Consider the following 22,666-nt stretch of genomic DNA (forward strand, 5'->3'; position numbering starts at 1 on the left):
TCTCAAGTGTATCTGTTAAGGTGGGGGGGGGGGGGGGGGGGGGGGGGGGGGTGCGGAAGCGCGATTTGGGTTTTTCTAATTTAGACGAGGCGAGATGTGATGTATAAAGTGCACTTCTACGTTGTTGGGTTTTTTTTTTTTTTTTTTTTTTTTTTTTGTTTTGTTTTTTGGGGTTTTTAATTTGTTTTCTTTTCTTTTTAGAAGGGGATGGTTCTTTTCTTTTTCTCTCTTGGTACATTTTAACCGGCACATTACGTGAGCTGAAATTTAATAAAAGGGAGGGGGGGGGGGGGGGAGTGGGTTCAATTAAGCTTCGGTGGTGGGGCCGTGGGGGGGGGGGGGGGGGGGGGATGGGTACGCGCAATATTTCTGAAAAAAAATCAGACGGGGAGGGGGGTGTCTATGATACATTAGAGCACTAATGTCACATGAATACCTGGCCGGTAATATGTTTTGTCTCTATCAAACAATTATAGTAGCACATTACAGGCGTCATGTCTCGTCCAGTACATTATTCAATGTAAAACGCTTTGAGTACATGTTGTGTAGCGGAATATATAGGCCGACTATTAACTTTGAAAAAGACAACAAACCTTTGGTTTCTAAATGGTTTATTTTGTATTTGAGTAAATTCTTGTGAATTCAAAATCAAGTTGCGTTATTTTTCAGTTGAATCAACACCATTTTCTTCTAGCACCACGTGAGGTCAACCAAAAAATGGCAAGTTAAAGATTCCTAACTGTGTTATTCAAAAAAGTATATTTTTTAATCCCCCGGAATAAAAACGTTTAAACTTGACCTCTTTCAGCATAGCCTTTATCGTGGCCTAACACTGCCCAGCCCAGAACATTACGTTATATTACAAGGCGATGACAACCAAAATAAAGTGAATATTGAGTTGTATACAATAATTCAACCAATGGTATAATATTTTTTTTGCATTGAGCACTACTAACGACAATTCACTCTTTATTTTCTTTATGTGATTTCCGACTTTAGTTTTGGGGTAACTTTTTAGAGAAGTGCCACCTGTAAATTACAAAGGCTGTGCGCTGAGGAGCGTGTACATAAATATAATCTTAACTCGATAGAAAAGTCTCTTTAACATGAAATGTTTTGTACAATGTTGGTATTTTACTGCCACACTGAAAAAGAAACTCAGTTTTAAAATTTTGGTCAGAAAACTCGTCTTTCAAATATCGATCGATTAAAATGACCCTCGTATCGTCAAAAACTCTCAAACCTAGGATTTCAAAGATTTCTTTCAGAAAGTCCCAAGTTTGAGAGTTTTTGACAAGCTAGTAGTTACATCGATGGATCCAATTAGAATTTGGCCCCAACATTTTTTTACCATTTTAAACTTTGGGTTTTTGGGAGGTTTTTTCATCACACGTATCTTATTTTGTGGTAACCCTCTATTTCATGTGGGCATCTCATCCTGTTTTTTCTTTAAAGTCGTATTAATAAAGCTACAAATGTATTATTCCTGCATCAGGAAATGTTGAATCACAGTTCCTTTTCAAACAGAACATATTGTTGGGGTTTTTTTAGATAGAAGTAAGACAACATCAAAGATGACCTATTTTGAAATTGTACCATTTGTACAGAAAAGTTCGATCATATCATTTCTACGACAACAGTCAACCAAAAGTGATGTTTACAATCACTTAACATGCCGTATTATTTCAAAATTCAATGGAAGGATATGAAAAAGCGATTATAAAACGAAAACACGGTATGCATCACAATGGTCCTGGTGGTGACGTCGGCACCAAATATTTGGGGGCTTATATTATAAATCTATGATAATCAGATATATTTTGACAAAAGTGAATGGAGCGTTTAGTGGATATTGCCCTATATTGAAAGCTCACTTTTAAAAGTCCAATATGGTGACGAAACTCGACATCAACTTTCATCTTTCATCCCAAACAAACGTCTAAATTCTTGTTTGTATTTAGAACTCATCTTATAATATACGACAATGTTGATGCTAGAGTTGATGGTCTCCAGTAGGAAATCCATAGAGTATATCACATAAAACAAATTATTGTAGCGTCCACCATTGGCAATCTCGGGTATCAAGATTCTGGTGTAAAAGATGATGACACACGGAGAATTACAGATGATAAAGATTATACAAATCAATGTAATCATCTTAACAACTTTTGCCTCTTTGGTGGATGTGCTTGAACTAGTGGTTGGTTTATCGGGAGCATCAGAATTTTCTTGAACCTCACTAGAGTCACCATGTTCATTGTGCGTATTTTTTGCTTTTGTTTGTAGTTCATTGCCAGTCTTAGAACCGGCCACATTCCCAGAATTCGCGTTCTTTCTTCTCCACTTCGTCGTTGCGTTTAAGCGTGTGATGGTTAACTGCGTACAAATAATGACGATAGATAATGACATAGTGGGCAGAATGATGTCATTCAAGTGACGTGTTACATGCTCTACGTCATCGGCGTTTTTGCCCAAATCCATTCTCAGTTTTGTGACGTTTGTAACTGGGTCACGAATCATGATTAAGCGATGTGTGTAGAATATAGGGATGTAAGAGGCAATGATGAAGACAAAAATACAACAGATTATGACAATGGAGCGACGTGCTGTGAACAATTGCTTAACCTGGCAAATAAAACCAAAAAGAATCATGGTTACATCTTATCATTTAAACACGTACTTATCAGTTTAAAATGTGGGAACAAAATATGCCATAATTTCAAAGGTTGCGAATAGATTCGAAACATTTGTATGGGTAATTTGTATTTCATAGCTAGGCGTTATACAGAGAAGGTGATATGCCGCTCTCCAATAATTTGCTTATTAATTATAACGCATTAATTATTCTAATTTAATGCGACGAGATCAGAGGTCTGGCATAAGATAGCAAAGTCATTTTTATTAGCTTTCAGTAATCTAATCTATTTGGCGACCGATATAATGAGTGGTGCTTGGCGACCGACTTCCTATGTCTGACTCCCAGCTGAGATTTCTCTTCGTTATCCCTGCTCAATCTAATATAGTCTTCTTATTTCTATTTTTCCTTATAATCGTCGTTTACGTTATTATCTTCACTGTTATTGACGACTGAGAGTTTGATCTATTTCCTCTTATTTCTCTTGAAACTAAACTTAAATCCTTTCTTTCACGACACCAGTTTGAGAGCTATCATGGCAAACGTATAGCTCGACAATGGCAAAACATTATGTCTGAGTAAAGTAAGTAGTGAGTAGTATCGAATAGTTCAACCAATCGGATCATTTGTTTCCTTGACCACTGCTGATGACAACTTAAATGATTTTAAGCAGTTATCTATCCTACTCTGGAAAGACAGATAATTTAAAATTTGGCCAGAAAAACTCGTCTTTCAAATATCTATCGATTTAAATGACCTTATATATATATATGAAAATTTACATTCTATATATATTATATATATATATTATATATATATATATATATATATATATATATATATATATATATATATATATAAACTGTTTCTGTCCGTTGATCTATCGCATGCCTAAATCAAGGGCAGATCCCGATCGCCAACCTTGTCGGTACCAAAGTTGCATTTTATAAATGCGCACCCATAAATATACATTTCAGATTTTAATTTCACATAAGCGTTGCTTGGAAGCATTTACCACACCAAATGCACACGCTCACTGAGTAACCCGTAATTCAACCAAAGCTTACCCCTTTACACAAAGTTACTCGATTGAAATGGGCACGCGAACACCAGGACTGGGATCAGAAAATGTGGTACATAGTCTTGTTTGCAGACGAATCTCTATCTGAAGTTGATTCCAGAGACAAACGTACCTTATACAATAGACGTCGAGATGAACATTTCAATGACGAAACCATCATTGAAGTAACACATCGAAGATATAGATCTTTCAAGGTGTGAGAAGTGATAATTGGTGATAGAAACGATGAACTAATAAGTATCAAAGACTCAACGTAGACATATTCATCAGCGATGTTCTTGTACAAATCTTGTCCCGTTTATTCGAAATCAAAATATTCAAGAAGGTATATTCCTCCAGCATGATAACCCTTCATCGCAAAGAGCTCGATAAACAGGTTTTCCTAAACGATCTGCTGTGTCACCGGACATCAATCCCATTGAATATATGTGAGGTCAGCCAACATCATCAATTAGGCAAAGAGTTGTAAAATAAATTCTTATGGTGAACAAAGAAAATACGGAAGTGCGTCATGTGTGATTTCAATTGTGTGTTCAATTTTGCAAACCGATTTTTTGATGACTGGTTTTATATATCTGCGACTTTACAGCAGTTTACATGAATTCAATAAATTATACACCAACTAGCTTTGTCTCGTTTCCAACTTTGTATATGTCATTGTATTTGTTCCAACCCTTATTGAACTATTGACGGAAACAAACTTTCTCGTTTCTGTTGTAATAAATATCAGAATAGTACTTTGGGTAAGAAATAATGCGCTTCTCGATGAGATAGAGAAAATGGCCATATATACAGTAAAGTTTATAATTGTATACGTGTGCTAGGACTGACAGCACGGATAACAGAGACTCTGTGGAGTGCATAAAATAAGAATCCGATTTAATTTTTTGAGAAAAATAAAGTGGTTTAAAGTTCTCTTGAGTATAGTGAAACCTTGAGATTGATCTCTACAAATGTTTGCATTGTTTTACCTTGAATGGTAGCACCACGCACATAGATCTCTCTAAAGCCACGTAGGCAGTAATCCAGCACGTCATTCTTGTAAACATGATACGGGGCCATCCACTGGCTACGTATTGAACACTGGGAATACAATTAGCATAATAAGATTAAGAACCTTTTTCGGATAAGCTCGTTGCCAACTCAATATGGGCCCATTGTCCCAAATTTTGTAAAGAAAGAGCTATTGGTCCCTGCATTGTCAGACATTCTTTAAAATATCAAGATTTGCCATGAAATTATCCCTGAAGTACGTCAGACAGAGTTATTAGACCCATGGAGCCCAGTTTATACCAGTTTCAATAGCGTGAAACGGACTATTGCAATTGTTTGCCACCCTTTGGATAGGACGCAAGTCTATCGCAAAGTGCTTTCCACTAAATCTAAAAGACCCAATCACTGCAGGGTGGATAGGAGGGGGTCATGGATAAAGCATCGACTTCACCGGAATCGATCTCGGTCCCTTTGCGTGTGAAGCAGGTGTTCTACAAACTGAGCTATCGAGACCCCTATTATTTATTTCTTTACGAGGAATATCACATGAAGATTTATACTTCTATCTGGAAGACGAGAGACAACCTCATCTAGATGTCATTTATCCAAATGAATGTTGTTTGATTTGATTTTGACGTGATCTGCTCACAAAATGTAAACTGAGATAAAGACAGGAAAGGCCTTGTACTGGCAATGCTTTTATTAAAACTTTTAGCCATAGCCGCCTCCTTGATTATCTTAAAATTCGTATTTTGGGAAGATAAAATAAAGTAGTAGTTAACTTTAGTTAACTTTAAAAATAAACAGTTTACCCTCACAAGGATTAAATAACACGTCAAAATACTTAATATTATGTAGTCTGGCAACAACTTTCATTTTGAATAAGTTTTAATGACCAAGAGTTGCTCATGAAGTTTTGGAATTGGAAGCAAAATTTCGGGATTATACGAATTTTCCTAAATGCACGGCATTGTGGTTTTGTGTCATGACAATTTTCCCTGCTCAGAGTATAACGGTGAGCGGTGCAAAGTTCTGTCATTGGAAAAGGTCTCTACTCACAATCTTTCAGTCTTCCCCAGATGAAAAAAATGAATTGTCTGTAGTAGGAATTGAACCCAATAAACTGTACGCTGGAGTGATATGCTTTATCTACTCGACAACTCACCTACGCCCATTCACCCTCGTCATCATTTATTATTAAGTAATAAAGATGGTGGTGGTGGTGGTGGTGGTGATAATGGTGACGACGACGTTGATGATGATGATGATGATGATGATGATAGTGATGATGATGATGATGATGATGATGATGATGATGATGATGATGATGATGATGATGATGATGATGATGATGATGATGATGATGATGATGATAATGATGACACTACACTTGCCTCAACGGATCCCATGGAATGTTACTGGGTGGATACACCCAAATGGCATAGTTGATGCTATGAAAGAACATGAAGCTGGTACAACACAGGTCAGCCACTGCTAGGCCTGCCAAGCTGGCTGTCACACTGTGGGAGAAAATTATCTACCATTTAAAATGTTTCATCAATTAATTTTCCTTGTATTGCGCGGTGGATGAGAATGAAGAAAATGGCAATGGTTAAGCCATATCTGTTGCAAACCTGCCGAAGGACTGGCAGGGAAGGCTCTGAAATGGGCATCCCAAGGAAAGGAGAAGCGATGTCGCCCCAATGAGTTCCAGAGACGTACTGTGAGGAGGGACTTAAGCATAGAAGACTGTCCATTAAGTCGTCTTTAATACCAGCAAGACTCGAGAGGATTGAGTTAATGTGGTCTAATGGTATGACAACGTTTTCGGATCGGAAGGTCCTGGGTTCAAGCCTCGCTCGGCGCATAGTTGAGTCCTTTGAAAAGGCCCATTACTCACATTCTCTCACCGTATTCAGGTGTAAAATGAGTACTGGCCCTTAACAGCTTGACCAGTCCAAAATATGTAATATTGAGAGCGAATGTCCGTCTACATGTCAAGTTTTGCTGTTGGCCATGAACCCTTTGTAAGCGCTTGCTTTGAGAGATTGAGAGAGGGAGGGGAGAGAGAGGGTGGAGAGAGAGGGAGGGGAGTGAGAGGGAGGGAGGGGAGAGAGGGGAGTGAGAGGGGAGAGAGGGGGGAGTGTGAGGGGGAAGAGAGGGAGAGAGAGGGGGAGGGGGATTGAGAGGGATAGAGAAAGAGAGAGAGGGAGAGAGAAAGAAAGAGAGAGAGAGAGAAAGAAGTGAGAGAGATAGAAGAGAGAGAGAAGAGAGAGAGAGAGAGAGGAGAGGATAGAGAGGGAGGAGAGAGAGATGAGATGAGAAGATGAGAGAGAGATGTGGTCACAGCTATATTAGTGATAATATTATAGTGATAGACAGTAAATGATGGGATTGGTAAAACGCCCAAGAGACCTACAGTCCCACATAGGCATATTGAAATCCCATTTAAAACATAGTGGGAGAAGTTGCGATGGACATTAATTTCAGAAGGTAAGAAAGAGAGAGGGAGGGGGAGAGGGAGAGGGGGAGAGGGAGAGGGGGAAAGTGAGAGGGAGAGTGTGTGCTCCAGACACAGGAAGAGAGAGGGAAAGGGATAGAGATAGAGATAGACAGATAGATAGATAGATAGATAGATAGATAGATAGATAGATAGATAGATAGATAGATAGATAGATAGATAGATAGATAAGATAGATAGATGATAGATAGATGGATGGATATATAGAGAGATAGAGAGAGAGAGAGAGAGAGAGAGAGAGAGAGAGAGAGAGAGAGAGATAGAGAGATCGCTTGACAGAGAAAGAAGGCATATCTTTCAGTGAGAATACATTGTCTGATAAACACGGTGAAACATTTCAGAAGGGAAGAGAGGGGGGAGTGAGAGAAGGGTATAGAGATAGAGAGAGATATAGATAGATAGATAGATAGATAGATAGATAGATAGATAGATAGATAGATAGATAGACAAATAGAGAGATGGTTAGATGGACGGATGGATAGATGGATAGATAGATCGATGGACGGATTGATGGATGGATGGATAGATAGATAGATAGAATCAATAGATAGATATCAACTAGATAGATAGATAGTGATAGTAGAAGATAGATTAGATAGATAGATAGAGAGAAATAGAGAGAGAGCGAGAGAGAGAGAGAGAGAGTGGGGGAGGGAGAGAGAGAGAGAGGGAGAGAGAGAGAGATTGCTTCACAGAGAAAGAAGACATACCTTTCAGTGAGAATACCTTGTCGGATAAACACAGTGAGATTGATGGCATTGGTAACCACGCCACAAAGACCCACACTTCCACACAGAGATATCCAAACCACCACCTCAAACACGTACTTGGTGAAGTCACTGAAAATTCCTGATTTGGCTTCAAAGTCATCCAGGCCATAGAATGTCAGATTCACCTGGTCAGGAACGTCTGTAGGAGGCCAGAGTTTTGACGGAGCTCTGTGAAATAGTAAAAATAAGTCTTTTTTGAAAAATGCTTTTGTTCCGCGACGATATCTTATGAGGTCGTGGCGAAAGGCCATAATTCTTTTTTTTTAACTTAAATTTTACTTTTATTTGGATCAGGTTTGTAGTCTAGAGATATAACACTCGGCTTTTGACCAATATGTCGAAGGTCCAAACCCGCTGTTGATTCCTTGGAAAAGTTTCTATCCTTACATTTCTCGTGATAACTCAAGTGTAAACTGAATAACCGGTTTGTAAAAAAAAATATTTAAAAAATTGAGCTTTTATGTAGTGGAAAATCACTAAACGTGCTCAAAGCACTTTACAAGGATCCCTAACCAACAGTAACACGTAACATGTAGAACGAGACATGGCTGTTAATGGCCAGGTATTCATTCTACACCCGAGTTCGTGAGAGAATATGAGTAAAGAGCCTTCTCCAAGGACTCAACTATGCGCCGAGCGTTGCTTTGAGTCTGAATCTTGTTCATCCTGATAAAATACTGGGTTACATAAATTATAAAGGTTTATTTGAGAGTTGTTGATTTTCCTCGATACAACACTACGACCATACCAATCGGAGTTATTCCGACTTGTAAATGTACGGCTATGTGCTCTTGTATAACACTCTTTTTCGGATCGGAAGGTCCTGGGTTCGAAAACTCATGGCCTGACACTGACCAACAAGTCTTTGGCCACAAAAGAAAACAAATCATGAGTTATATTCAACAGTTCAACCAATCGGATCATTTGTTTCCTTGACCACGACCAATGACAACTCACTAGGCGGGCTACAAACCTAAAAATGACGTCAAAATATGGGTCTTAGTGTCAGGCTATAAGTTAACGATGGCTGCCGTTCGACGCATAGTTGAGTCCTTGGAAAAGACTCTTTACTCACATTTTCACACCGTACTCGGATGTAAAATGAGTACCTGGCTATACAGCGTTGTGTCTGTCGGTAAAAATTGTAATATCGCCCAACAGGCGTCGTCTCGATCTACATGTTACGTATTGTTGTTGGTCATGTACCCTGTGCAAAGCGCTTTGAGCACATTTGTGGATAATGCGCTATATAAAATATCAAGTTGTTTTTTAAACAAGTACCCAACACAAAGACCAAGACGATACCTTTCAGTCATGATGAAATCAGTGGTGTTCGATGTTGTTTTGGACGTCAACAAATGTTAATGGGCGTCAACAGGCATCTATAAGTGTCGATAAGCGTCTGTAGGCACCTATAAACGTTAACAAACGTCAATAAGCATCTATAGGAGTCAGCAGGCGAAAGCAGAAATCAGCAGGAGTCAATGGGCGTTGGGGATTATGTTGATGTCTTCTTTTGGTTTTCCTTTCAACGGGACGCTAATACATTATAGATGCTCTGATTTTGGGTAAAGTGCTTACAATATCCGCTAGCCGGATATAAAGTACAAACACAAACAACTACGTGTAACCTTGAATGTTTATAGTCTGATTTATAGATAGAACGAAGTTGACGTCACCCATGTCTTTGTTATTGCTTTTTTCCATCCGTGTTTATGAGTAATTCTCACAAAATTGTATTAACTAGACTATAGATAGTGTGCGCTTGGCTAAGAAGCTCACAACATTGCCATCCGGAAGTATAACGGACCAACACACAAAAATATGTGTAACCTTGAAGGCTTATAGTCTGCTGAATTCAGTTTACTCATAAACTGGCTAAAAACAACAACAAAGAGCTGAGTGACGTCAAGTCAATTTCGTCCCGTCTATATAGATAGTATGCGCTTGGTTAAGAAGCTCATAACATTGCCATCCGGAAGTATAACGGACGAACACACAAACTATGTGTAACCATGAACTTTTATAGTCTGGTTAGTACAGTTCAGTGAGAATAACTCACAAACGCGGATGGCAAAATATAACAACAAATGCTTGAGTGACGTCATCTTCGAACTATCTATAAAACAATACTTGGACACATAATGTGAATCAAGTATTATGTGGGAATCCAGAAAATCAACAACAGACATTACGAGGCAAGCTGTGGACCTAAACCCTCAGGGAAAAAGGAAGGTTTACAGGCCGAAGACAACACGGAGCAGGTCTTATGAGGAAGAGGTGAAGTTGGCCGGAATGCCCTGGGGAGAGATCAAGAAGACAAAGAACAGAACATGGTGAAAATGTGCTGTTGAAGCTCTCTGTTCCACAAGGGATGTAAAGAATTAAATGATGAAAATGATTCCTTAGGCCATGCCCATCCCTTCAATTTTTAAAACACAATTAAACATCCACTTCTTTCAAATGTAATCAATCAATGATCTGTTCATTTATGTATTTGTATATTTCAATTGATATCAATATAAAGTGCTTGGTGCCTGTTTGACGGGGTAAAGCGCTATAATAAGTGCAATTTATTATTGTTACTATTGTATTGTTATTATTATTATATATTAATATCATTATTATTATTATTATTATTATTAATAATAATAATAATAATAATAATAATATTATTATTATTATTATTATTATTATTATTATTATTATTATTATTATTATTATTATTATTATTATTATTATTATTATTATTATTATTATTATTATTATTATTATCATATTATTATTATTATTATTATTATTATTATTATTATTATTATTATTATATTATTTTATTATTGATTATCATTATTATTATTATTATTATTATTATTATTATTATTATTATTATTATTATTATTATTATTATTATTATTATTATTATTATTATTATTATTATTATTATTATTACTAGTCGTGACTGAAATGTCTTGACGCCGATTAAATATCCCCGATTGTATTGAACTCACCAGTTAAAATGTGAGTTGTTTATTCTTCTATTTGGCCGCCAAAATGTGTTTAGCTTTTATTTATTGACTTCAATTTATCTTATTTGAAAGACTCCCTACTCCAAAATGTCGGTCGAAGAAATCACACACATAAAAATATATGCAATCAACTGCAGAGAGATGTGCACCTATAAAAATTTATAAACGGCTAAAACGTGTTTATGGTGAATTGTGGGTATTAGAACCGTTCAACGGTGGGCGAAATGCTTGACTGGAACTGATGCTGTCTCTACCAACATTAATGAGCAGTCTTGCCGTGGTCGTCCACAAGTGTATCAACCGCAGCAAATCTGCCAAAGAAATTACGAACTTAATCGAGTTAATTTCATAGGGAAGAGATGGATATATCGTTCGAAAAGGTTACCGTTACAAAAAGTTATGTGTCCATTGGAGATCGAGAATGCTCACATAAATGCATGAACGAAATGAAAGAGAAAGTTTTCTTGAAGTCATAGAACCCCCCCCCCCCCTCCCACCCCTCTTTACAGTTCTGATTTAGCAAAAAGTGTTGTTTTTTTTCTCCTTTTCTTCAGACTTAAGAGTCCCCTCAAGTGGGCACATTTTGGTTGTGATGACAAGGTACAGGTGGAGGTGACTCGATGGTGTCGAAGTTTACCACGTTAATTCCTCTCCGACGCGATGCAATAACTGGTGCATCGTTGGCGGCTCTGTGTAGTAGTCCGTTTTCTTAGCGGCAAGTTCCGTGCCTTTTGTGCACTTTTTGTAACCAGCAAACTAAGTATACAAATTGGTGCAGAAAATTATGAAGATTCGAAAAATAGGTGGCTCCAAATACCATTTTTATTGAAAAGACCTTCAAATTCGTCGTAACGTCTAGTGAAAACGCGCACTTTGTGACGTTTTGGCGCTCGATGACAAAAGTATTTTTAAAAAAAACATTCTCACCCATTAAGAACATCTTGATGTGTTTTTGATCGTGGACGTATGTTTGTTTTAATGTTTTCCATTATTATTTACCAAAAATATAGCTTTTAATTATTTTAAAACATTTTTTTTTGGTCTTCTGACCGCAGAAAAAAACCCAATAAAAATTGTCCTTTTTTGCCCGTGCAACAAAACTATGAGTCATTAGGTCGACCTATCCTTTACTAAGTATGTACTAGGATGTCTTAGCGCCTGTAAACGAAAAAAAAACAACAACAAGAGACTAAAAAAAATATTTAAAGCAGTTAAAGAGGTTTCTTTCAACCATTGTGTACAGTACAATAATGCTAAATCGAAATGCGGTTTTGTCATCTGTCACCGCCTCTCCCTTCGAGATAACGACAGCTCCATCTACCGACAATGGCATCATGTGTTGTCTAAAAAATAACTGAGAGAATGAGTTTTGTCTTTTGAACGATGTCAACAAACTACAATTTTATTTTGTGCAATCGATATTCATTGAAAAGGTAAGGAACAATCTTTTTCATCTATTATAAATGTCTTATATCATCGTGATGTTATTTTACTTTATGCGCATGCTAGTGCGATAAGTATTGCGCAATGTATGACAAAAGAATTGAGTTGTGAAAAAAGAATTGGGTCAGATCAAAGCTGAGTCACAGTCATATCATAAGCCCCCAGGATGCAAAAGATAGAGTAAGATTATGGCCCATGCTTGGATCTGAACATATTTTTCTATCTTAGTATAATATAAGTTACATGTGCTATGTCAGTACTAAATTTAGACCCTTTTAGATTCGATTAGATATAAATTAGCCTGTCGATGATTGATGATAGAATAACGGTGTTTATCATTACTGCTGACCGAGAAAGAAAAAAACATAACTAATTTATTATTAACTCAGTTGATCAAAAAAAGAACATCTCCACACACAATTCTACCAATACATGCTAATATTCACACACATTGCTTTACCTTTTGCATGTTCAGGTTTGGTTTTTTTTTTAAACAATGTATTGACTTGTTTGTTATATTTCTACTTGCCAGCCTCACAGTCCTTTGTTTCCTTAAAAGCATCATGCCTGGGGACCTCGTCAAATGGGAATGCTAGTTTGATTTGTTGAATGGTCAAGATTGCAAGGACTAAAGTTCCATTCTAACAGGTATTTGAAAGTATGTGTTCGTTGTGTGTGTGTTGATGTTGTTGTTGTTGTTTTATTGTTGTTTTGCAGAGGATCTTCCACTGAGCTATCCAAGCCCCGTCAACTAATATGTGTTTAACCTTTCTCACGCAAACACACACACAAATACACACTAACACGCATACACACACACACACGCACACACACACTCGCACGCACACAAACTTGTTCATTCTGTCATCTCTCAAGCTACCCTATATCGCCTTAAGATGGTAACATTTTCTGTAACTTGAGAAACTACGTAATTCACACTTTGTAGGAAATAACTTTAAATATCGTCTCTTGAGTATGTCATGGGGTTTTGATTTATTTTTCTTTCCTTCCTAGAATGCGCTAATATGGCAGGAGGAAAGAAGCGGCAGACATCCATTGTCGACTGTAAAAATCTGAACAAAGTTCCAAGACTCTATCAAGCTTCCCCTGAAATTGACTGGTCGAAGTGCCTGTTTTGTCAAGAAACCATTGAAAATTCTCCTCTCACAAACCCTAAAAAAGCAACCAAGTTAAATTGTATTGAAGACACTTATGTTGCCATTTCTGAGGATATCAAACTTTTTCATGACTCAGGTAGATTGCCAATAGCATTGAAATTCAATATTAACCAACCTGTGAAATGTCTTGCTAGTTTTTTGAGAGACAATGGTGGACTTTACCATAAGAATTGCAGACACAGGTTTCATAAATCAAAACTCAAAAGGCTTGCAAAGAAGATAAATCAATGTAATAGTGAAGCAGTTGCAAGTCCTGATACAAGAGGCACATGAAACACATCACATGTAAGCAAACACTGCTTGTTTTGTAAGGGTTGTGAAGGGGAATTGACTGAGGTCCGGACTCCTGCTCTCTCACAAAAAGTCTACTAGGAAGCTGTCCTTCTTTCAGATACAAGTATATTTAGAGTATTTGCGGAGGGTGATCTTATTGCGATGGAAGCAAAGTATCATAAGCCTTGCCTTATACTGTTCCACAGAAAAGCAGACGATTTTAGACGTAAAAATACTTCAGACAACAAATACAAAACACACATTGCAGAATTCAAACGGGATATTGTCAATTTTATTGATCAACAACAAGCTCGCACAGACACAAATGTTGTGTTTAAGCTGAATGATCTCTACAATTTACTTTTGTCAAAATTAAATGCCATAAATTTGTCGGATGTATATGTACATAAAACTAGATTCAAAGAAAATTTACTATCGAGAGTTCCTTCTTTAATGGAATACAGGGATGGGCGGGAAGTCTTGCTTACTTTCAAAGAGGGGAATATTATTTCACAAGCAGCTATTTCCGATTTAGATTCAAATGATGATCTTGCAATACAAAAAGCAGTTGATATTATAAGAGCAGAAATAAGAAATCATACATTCATATCACCCCTCAATATAGATCATGATAGCATTGTCAATAGTGTACCACACAAATTAGTGAAAATTGTGAATGGCATTTGAAGTGGTCAGTGTTCGCTATGTTTTGGTCATCAGAATCGACATACCATGACAATTTCACAGCTTATCATGTTGAACCACAACAACAAAAGCCCGCAAAATTCAGGTAGCACTAGAAAACAGTTGTCCAAGGAAACCCCAATCCCCGTTTATTTAGGAGTCATGGTTTTTGCCAAAACCAGAAAGAAAGGTCTTATTGATAAACTGTCTGCTCTGGGTTTATCAATTTCCTATGCTAGGGTAAAAGATATTACAGCTGAAACTAGTAAAAGAATTTGCCAGTTCTATAAAGAGACAAGTATGTCAACATCATCCAGAGATTTGTCTGTTTGTTGTTTGACAGAGCAACCAACTTATCTGCTGTCAATGAATGCCGGCGTGAACTTTTTACAAAAAAAGTCACGCCTTCCAGACAATATGCCACCAACTCGTGAAGCTCTCAAACAGCATTTAAATCGAGCAGTTTACCAAGCTGGTTATGTATGGAAACGCTCTCTTGCTAAAGACCCTAGTCTTCCTTCCAAATCAGATTTTGGTTGGAAAGAAGATGGGATGCCAAAGTGGTCCACTTTGACTGACCTTACATATGCCTCACAAAATCTGATTAAATGTAACTGTTCACCAAAGGGATGCTCCAAAAGATGCAATTGTGTTAAGGCATCTCTTCCATGTACTCTGTTATGTGCCTGCAATGGTCAATGTTCTAGAGACAATGATTGACTTTAAACACGTTTTTCAATTGTATGTTTTCAACAATGTAATTTTTAAAAAAGGGATGTAAATCTATAATAATGCTGCTGTTAAATATGTACACAGAAAAAAAATGTTTTAAATCGTTTAACTCTTCATTGAATAAATATGTATTGTACAATATTATATATATATATATATATATATATATATATATATATATATATATATATATATATATATATATATATATATTATATATATATATATTAAATTTAAACGTGTTATTTGCTATATGATAGAGATACATTGTACTCTTATGTTTGAGAGTGATTGTACGTGTGTGTCGGGAGGAGAAGGGTACTTGCTTTGGCAGTTGAATTGTCTATTATTGTTTTTTTTTAAATCAAATTAATATTGCTTGATTTTAGAGGATGTGAAGATTGAAAAATGTTTTTGAAATGCATGGCATTTCAAATATATGTCAGATTCTAAACCATTTAAACAGTTTCCAGGAAGGAGATATATATTTTTTTTAATTTCCTGAAAAATCCCAATTGAATTTCGTATTTTTCTTATATATTTCAATAAAATTCAAATGGAAAAATATTTTCTGAGTCCAAAGTACGCAAGGGAATAGCAAAATAACCACATCATTATAAAATATTTATAAAACCGTAATGTTTTGAGAAAAAAAAATAAAATGTTGAAAAAATGTATTTTGTCACCTTTAAAGGGCAAAAACTTGTGGTTCCAGCTATATTTCAACTTGGAGCCACCTATTTTCGAAATCCTCATAAAATTCTGCACTTTGTGTGAAAATGTCATGCTGGTTACACGATTTGCACAATTTTTCCATTAAGGGAACGGACTATAGATGGGAACGTTGACTATGCTGAAATCTAAAATGATAGACGGAAAGGACATAAATTACGCTTTGTTTTGATACCTTTGTCAATTTCGTATCTATTATAGTTTTGAAAGTACAAGAGCCGCGTCAAGACTTTTCAGTCTACCCTTGTATTAGCATTAATACCGTCATTAGACGTTTGGTCACATTTATGGGAATTATTGGAAAAGTAAAAGAATTTGGATGTAAACATTAATCATATCCCATCATCACAAAACGGTATTACATCCGATGAACCAGATCCCAAAAGAACGTTTAAAATTAAACTAGGGAATTCATTTAGAGCAATATCCACTAAAAGTGCTTTACAATGGGTCCCTAACCAACAGCAACGCGTAGCAGTATGACGAGGCATGACCCCTGTTAGGCGATATTACAATTATCTTCGGACAGCGCAGTGCTGCTAACTGCCAGGTACTAATTCTCCACATGAGAGCGGTGAGAGAATGTAAGTAAAGAGCCTTTTCAAGGACTCAACTGTGCGCGGCTCGGACCTTCCGGTTCGAAGGTGAGTGTCATACCACTCGACCACATTAAAGAATTAAAATGACCAGAGATATGGAATTTTACGTTTTGTGACTTGAAGAAGTCATATTCATTCTCTCCAGTAAAACACGTGTTCACTTAACCTAAATCCCATACATGTGGTCTTGCGGTATGGCATTCGTGGAAGCTCCTAAGTTGGAGTACCACTCTCATCCACTCATAGTCGAGTCCTTGGAAACGGCGTTTTACCCATTCTCTCGCCGTACTCAGGCATAAAATGAGTACCTGGCCGTTAAAAGCGTTGTCTCGGTCCGAAAATAAATAAAAAAATGAAATACAATCATGTTAAGAAGAAAGTAGAAATGTGCCAGAAGACAACACAAAATAAAAACTTCGCTGTGGCGATGGGGGCTCGATCTCGCGACCTTACTTGCACGACAACTCCGCCTGGCCTAATAATAATAATAATAATAATAATAAAATAATAATAATAATAATAATAATAATAATAATAATAATAATAATAATAATAATAATAATAATAATAATAATAATAATAATAATAATAATAATAATATAATGTATTTATATAGAGCCTAGTTCCAATCAAAATTCCTCACTGGCGCTTTACATCAACAAACCATATGCCATACACATATTATATATCTAGTTTGTATTTCTTGTCACGTTAATTCACCTTCATTCTAAATTCACGTATCTCTCCGGGTTCCATTCATCTCTACATTCACATCATTTCGGGACAATGGGTCATATTTTTTTGACAATAAGATTAAACTTTGCGTATCTAAATCACAGCAACATAATACCGGTTTCATGTGACAGGTCACACTTTTCTTTTCCAAATTCACTTCAACCGACGTGCACATATTTGCATGTGTGATAACCCAATTCCTTATGGGCTCATTGTTGTAATGGAAATCTTTAAAAAATGACGCAAAATAGTGTCCATTAGAACAATGTTAGAATATGCCCATAAGTGGTTTGGTTCGGATGTCAGACCTGCATATATGTACACGTCGAGTGCAACGTAATAAAATGATCGTGCCTCTTCTTCTTTTTCTCCAAACCCATTTAATTATGGTTATACAGGCACTCCTACTAATCCAACATTTGATTATAGATATATAGGCATTCGTCCAAATCCTATATTTGATTATGGTTACATAGGCATTCCTCACCAATGTATGGATTAGAGGTGACAAAATAAAGAGAAAAACCAAACTGAAACTGTACCGTGCTCTTGTAAAACCGGTACTTCTGTATAACTGCGGCACTTGGGCGTTGACAAAATCCGAAGAAGAACATCTGGATGCCTTCCATCGCACACAGCTAAGAAGGGTACTGGACATCAAATACCCAAAAAAGATCTCAAATGAATCACTCTATAAGATCACAAAAGAAAGACCAATCTCCCTTGACATTTTACAACAACGATGGCAACTTTTCGGTCACATACTACGCAGGGACAAAAACATACCAGCTAACCAAGCCATGTCGGGATATTTCCAAAAACACGGGAACCTTTTCAGAGGAAGACCGATCACAACACTCCCTGTGATCCTAAACAAAAACCTCACAACACTTGGACAAAGCATTAGTCTCATAACGGCAGGGAACCTTGAAAATCTGAGAACCCTAGCAGAGGACCGGCAATATTGGAGACACCTCACACAGGAAATACTGGAAACAGCCAAGGCGACCCGATCTTTCGGTCGAGACGCGAAAGGCATCTAAGTCAGTAAGTCAAGTCAAGGCATTCCTCCAGACCCAGCATTTGATTGTGGTCATATAGGCATTCCTCCAAAGACAGCATGTGACTATGGTTATATAGGCATTCCTCAAGATTAATAATACACTTTTAGAGCAGAAAAGAAGGAATTGAACAAATGTTAGAATATATAGTATTATATTGAGTATCGATTTGTGATAAGCAAATCAGTGTTATGTTGTTAAATTCATTTATCGATATATTATCATTGTTACAAATCATCACAACATTCTCCATGAAGGATTTATTCCGAAAACGTTTTAATCGATTATTTTATTTTCTGTGACAAAACAGGGTTGATAATCGATATAATACTACGAATTTAAACGAACTAAATATAAATATAAAGTAAAATAAACTCTCCCCCATCAACAAAAAGGGAACTCTAAAGACCTATAATGACCAATTTTGAAGAAAATTCAGAATATCATAAAGACTAAGTAATCCTAATTCTCAAATCGATATGAAATGTATTAATCGATACTGCTACTATGATGTCAAATAAATTTTGATTGTTACAATACAATTTTTATTCGTAGACGATGTCAAGACATTTTGGAATATTTTATAAAATCTACACATTTGATGCTAAGTCACGTGATCAGAACACTTGTTATCTCTTACTTGTAAATTAGACTATCAATCTTGTAAGGATTTGAAGTTTAGTACTGAATACATAATGATAGGTACTCTTTATTAAATTGTGAACTACTGTCATAAAAGGATAATATTATATAAGAGTAATAATATGGATCTGGAAACTAGTAATACAGTAAAAACAAGTAATTTCTTATCTTATCTTATCTCACTAAAGGTCGAATATAGGAATTATCCTATAAATACCTTATACAATAAATTACAACTACAAAATCTCATATAGCTTGTATTGTATCATTCACAGACAGTTTTACACAACCTTGAATGTAAGGAAAAATATATCAAGACGGCAATGTAAAATCGAAACTTACTAGCATAGAACGCTGAAGTTATTGAAATTTGTTATAAACGTATAACGTTCATGGTATAATGAAATATAAATGACAACAAAAATCATGAAAGCAACAACGATAATAATTGCATATAAGTCTCTGATAAATTATCATGATTTAAGATTGTTTCAAATGACAGGCATTTTACTTGTTAACATTTATCATTTACAAACCTGTCAACAAATCATGACGGTTATGGAAACAATAATATCGGCACGAGTAGAATCAAAATCGTATCATGAGCACATAAACCATAATTCATATTTCAGATAATTTTTTAAAAAATTACTCATATTATCACCAACATTTTAAAGATGAGATTACGGATATATTTTTTAAAATTTTAATGCGCGTTGCAAAGTCAACTAGAGCACATCGTCTTACTCCATGCCACACCGCTCGGAAAAAATCGAACTAAATCGGTATTTTTCCAGTACTAATGTTGCCACACCGTCGTCCTATTAATAAATGACAACTGAGAACAACTAAAACTGAATGCATTCCATTTGCAGTCACTCCGATATGTCGTGGATAGTGAATAACTCACCTATCGTTACCTATCGCAGTGATTACAGTGCATAATCCAGCATTCACTATTACATAGTTGTCTTCAAAGTAATACCTCAAGTCAAAATAAAACAAAATGACGGCCATCTCACCAGATATAGACATACAACTCATATAATTCACCCACTCGAATATATATCCACTCAAAAAACACCAAAATACCTATCTGCGAACTCAAACATCTTCAAATCTTCATTTGCACCCAGCACCATCACGGACTGGAAAGCACTTCCTGAAACAGTTTCGCAAAGTATCAGGTTTGATAGTGTTTGCCAAGATGAGGGTCATTTAACTCGATCAATACAATTTGAAGGACGATTTATCTGGCCAAATTTTTGAATTCATTGTTTTCCAGAGTACGGCAGTTAACTGGTTAAACATAATATGTGTCTGCTCTCTATATCGTATCAAGAGCTCTTTTCAATGTTTTTTTTTTTTTTGCAATCTCTTTGGTTTTTGTTGATATATTATTTTCAATCTCTTTGGTTTCTGTTGATAGTGCGTTCGATTTGCGAGTGGTTCTTGGGAGAAAACTGAATCTATATGTGTTGACTCTTGCAAATGGTTGTGTGTATTATTATGGTCTGTTTCATCTTGTAGTGTGTTTGTGTTTGGTGGTGATCTTTTTATGTACCGTCAATTGGGGTAACTTTGCCTAAATGGGAAAGATATTGTTTATTCTGTGGCAATTAAATTATTTCCTTTGATAAAAATTCAAGTCTTTTAAATGGTACAATCACTGCATCAAAGCTGAGACTTCAAATTGCTCCAAATTCACCGAGGCAATGTTTCCCCTCGAGGCAAAGTTACCTCAATTGACTGTAGTCTGAGATTGGAATCACTGCTGATGGGTCATGGGCGGATATTTGATATATTATATTCTACTACGGGCTTTTTTTCGTCGGTTCTTGTAGAAACATTGAATGGCAGTTGTCAATCCTAAAATGTGTCAAATATATTTTGTGTTTAAAATGTAAGTACGAGTACATGAGCTACCAACAGGAGGATACCGGTTTTATGTATAAAGCCTGCAATTGTTGTAGTACTGTTATATTGTTTGTTTGTTTCTTTGTTTTTGCGTTTGTTCTTGTTTTGTTTTGTGTTTTTTTTATTTGTGTTTTTTTTTTGTTTGTTTGGTTTATTTTTGTTTTTTGCCATGTTGCTTTTAGTTTTATTTTTGTTTTTGTTTTTTTGTTTATGGTTTTAGGTTTGTTTGTTTTTTGGTGGGGAAGGGAGTTTGTTTTGTTTTGTTGGGGTTTTTTTGTTCGCATTTTTGGTGACTGTTGTTGTTTTATTTACTTTTTTTTCTGGTGTTTTTCAAAACTTATTTATAATTTTCTAGGTTTGAGTAAAAACTCACTCTTCTAAAATGAAGGCAGTTATTTATGAATTCATATTTTATAAGTTTAAAATTAGATTTGAAGCATCTGGATCACCCCGATATTAATACCTTCACAGACGTTTGGTTCCATATATAATTTATTGTACCTACCACATGGTGTAGTCGACCATCGGGGAATTACTGTAGATTCTGTCAATCATTCTTCCACAGTTTCAATCCGGCATTCGTGTTTTTGTTCCATCCTTTGATGTTGCATTTCCGACGCTTCCTTTGCCTGCGTCAGCTTCTGCCTATGTAAACAAGTTTTTAAAGATTATTTTAAAAGCAATGTGTAATGGAAAGCTTTATCAAGTCGAGTCTTAAAATTGACCATGAAAACAAAGTAAAAGTCCAAGAGATTGTAAAGTAAGATGCAAATAAAACATTAGATCAATTTCCTATATATAGAAAAAAGTTTACAAGGTTTAAAGATAAGAAAGGGACCGTTCACAATTGACGTCAACCAATATGGGGGGAGGGGGGGTCTGTCAAAAGTTGACAAAAGTTGACAAGGGGGGGAGGGGGGGTCAGTCAAAAGTTGATGTCAACTATGCTTACTACAGTGTGTCCTCATTGTTCAAAATATCACTCTACAATAAAGAGTATGAAAGCCCATAAGAGAGATTGTGGATTCAAAAATGTGCGTGAGCGAATGCCTGAGCAAGGACATTATGAAAATGACGATGATAGTGACAGTGAGTTTGAGTGTGTTGGAGAAGATGTGGAGGAAGAAATATGTTTGCCATCCACAAATGGAAGAAATATTTTTGAGATGTTGAATGATGCCTACAACTTGAATTAAAACTGAAATTTATTTTTGAAAATGGAAGGATGTAAGCTTACGTGAAGCAGATGAAGTTTCATTTGCTTTCTTTACTCTTAAGATTTTATGAAAGACCATTAATTTTGAACATTTTTAATTACATACCGTACCAGTATTACATTTTGATTTATGACATTACCTGTATTTTTATCATTTATTAATTTTTGATTATGATTGAGTTGGTTGTAACAAAATTGCAAGCATTAATAAATATGTCGCATTTAAAATTGCTTTTGAGAAAGTGCTATTGACAAGTATTTATTACTTCAATTTGGATTTCATAATATCTCCACAACCTTTCGATATTATAATGTCTTGGACTTGGGTTGACATCAACTTGGAGGGGGAGGGGGGGGTATGACAAAAGTTGACAAAAGTTGACAAGGGGGGAGGGGGGGGTCAATTTTTGCCAAATTTTGGTTGACGT

General features: G+C 36.0%; 1 protein-coding gene and 1 long non-coding RNA gene across 11 annotated transcripts; one reads left to right on the forward strand and one right to left on the reverse strand.

Moving 5' to 3' along the window:
* Positions 1-594: 594 nt before the first annotated feature.
* Positions 595-18,561, reverse strand: LOC144972268 (uncharacterized). Of its 10 annotated transcripts, none has more exons than XM_078913334.1 (7): positions 18,189-18,554; positions 10,196-10,300; positions 9,306-9,647; positions 7,941-8,168; positions 6,104-6,229; positions 4,688-4,799; positions 595-2,625 (listed from the first exon to the last, which is right to left on the reverse strand). In XM_078913334.1, the coding sequence occupies exons 3-7, from the start codon at positions 9,314-9,316 to the stop codon at positions 1,909-1,911; spliced, it is 1,194 nt and encodes a 397-aa protein (XP_078769460.1). In that variant the 5' UTR covers positions 9,317-9,647; positions 10,196-10,300; positions 18,189-18,554; the 3' UTR covers positions 595-1,908. The 10 variants fall into 10 exon arrangements, with proteins under 10 accessions (XP_078769460.1, XP_078769464.1, XP_078769465.1 ...); XM_078913338.1 differs by lacking the exon at positions 18,189-18,554 and adding an exon at positions 17,945-18,162; XM_078913339.1 differs by lacking the exon at positions 18,189-18,554 and adding an exon at positions 17,945-18,162 and having other exon boundaries at positions 10,191-10,300.
* Positions 12,218-13,562, forward strand: LOC144974059 (uncharacterized). Its single transcript, XR_013645639.1, has 3 exons — positions 12,218-12,459; positions 13,002-13,117; positions 13,484-13,562. It is a non-coding gene; the product is annotated as an uncharacterized LOC144974059 (long non-coding RNA).
* Positions 18,562-22,666: the final 4,105 nt, after the last annotated feature.

The sequence above is a fragment of the Berghia stephanieae genome, chromosome 5 (genome assembly GCF_034508935.2).
Source record: "Berghia stephanieae isolate SIO BIC M18660-M18661 chromosome 5, UCSD_Bste_1.3, whole genome shotgun sequence".
Taxonomy (NCBI): domain Eukaryota; kingdom Metazoa; phylum Mollusca; class Gastropoda; order Nudibranchia; family Aeolidiidae; genus Berghia; species Berghia stephanieae.

Excerpts from the sequence above, each read along its gene's own strand:
- LOC144972268 (XM_078913333.1), bottom strand. Across the intron at positions 4,800-6,103 it reads ATTCCATGGGATCCGTTGAG|TGTTCAATACGTAGCCAGTG; the intron begins GCAAGTGTAGTG and ends TTGTATTCCCAG. Across the intron at positions 2,626-4,687 it reads GCGTGGTGCTACCATTCAAG|GTTAAGCAATTGTTCACAGC; the intron begins GTAAAACAATGC and ends TTTATTTGCCAG.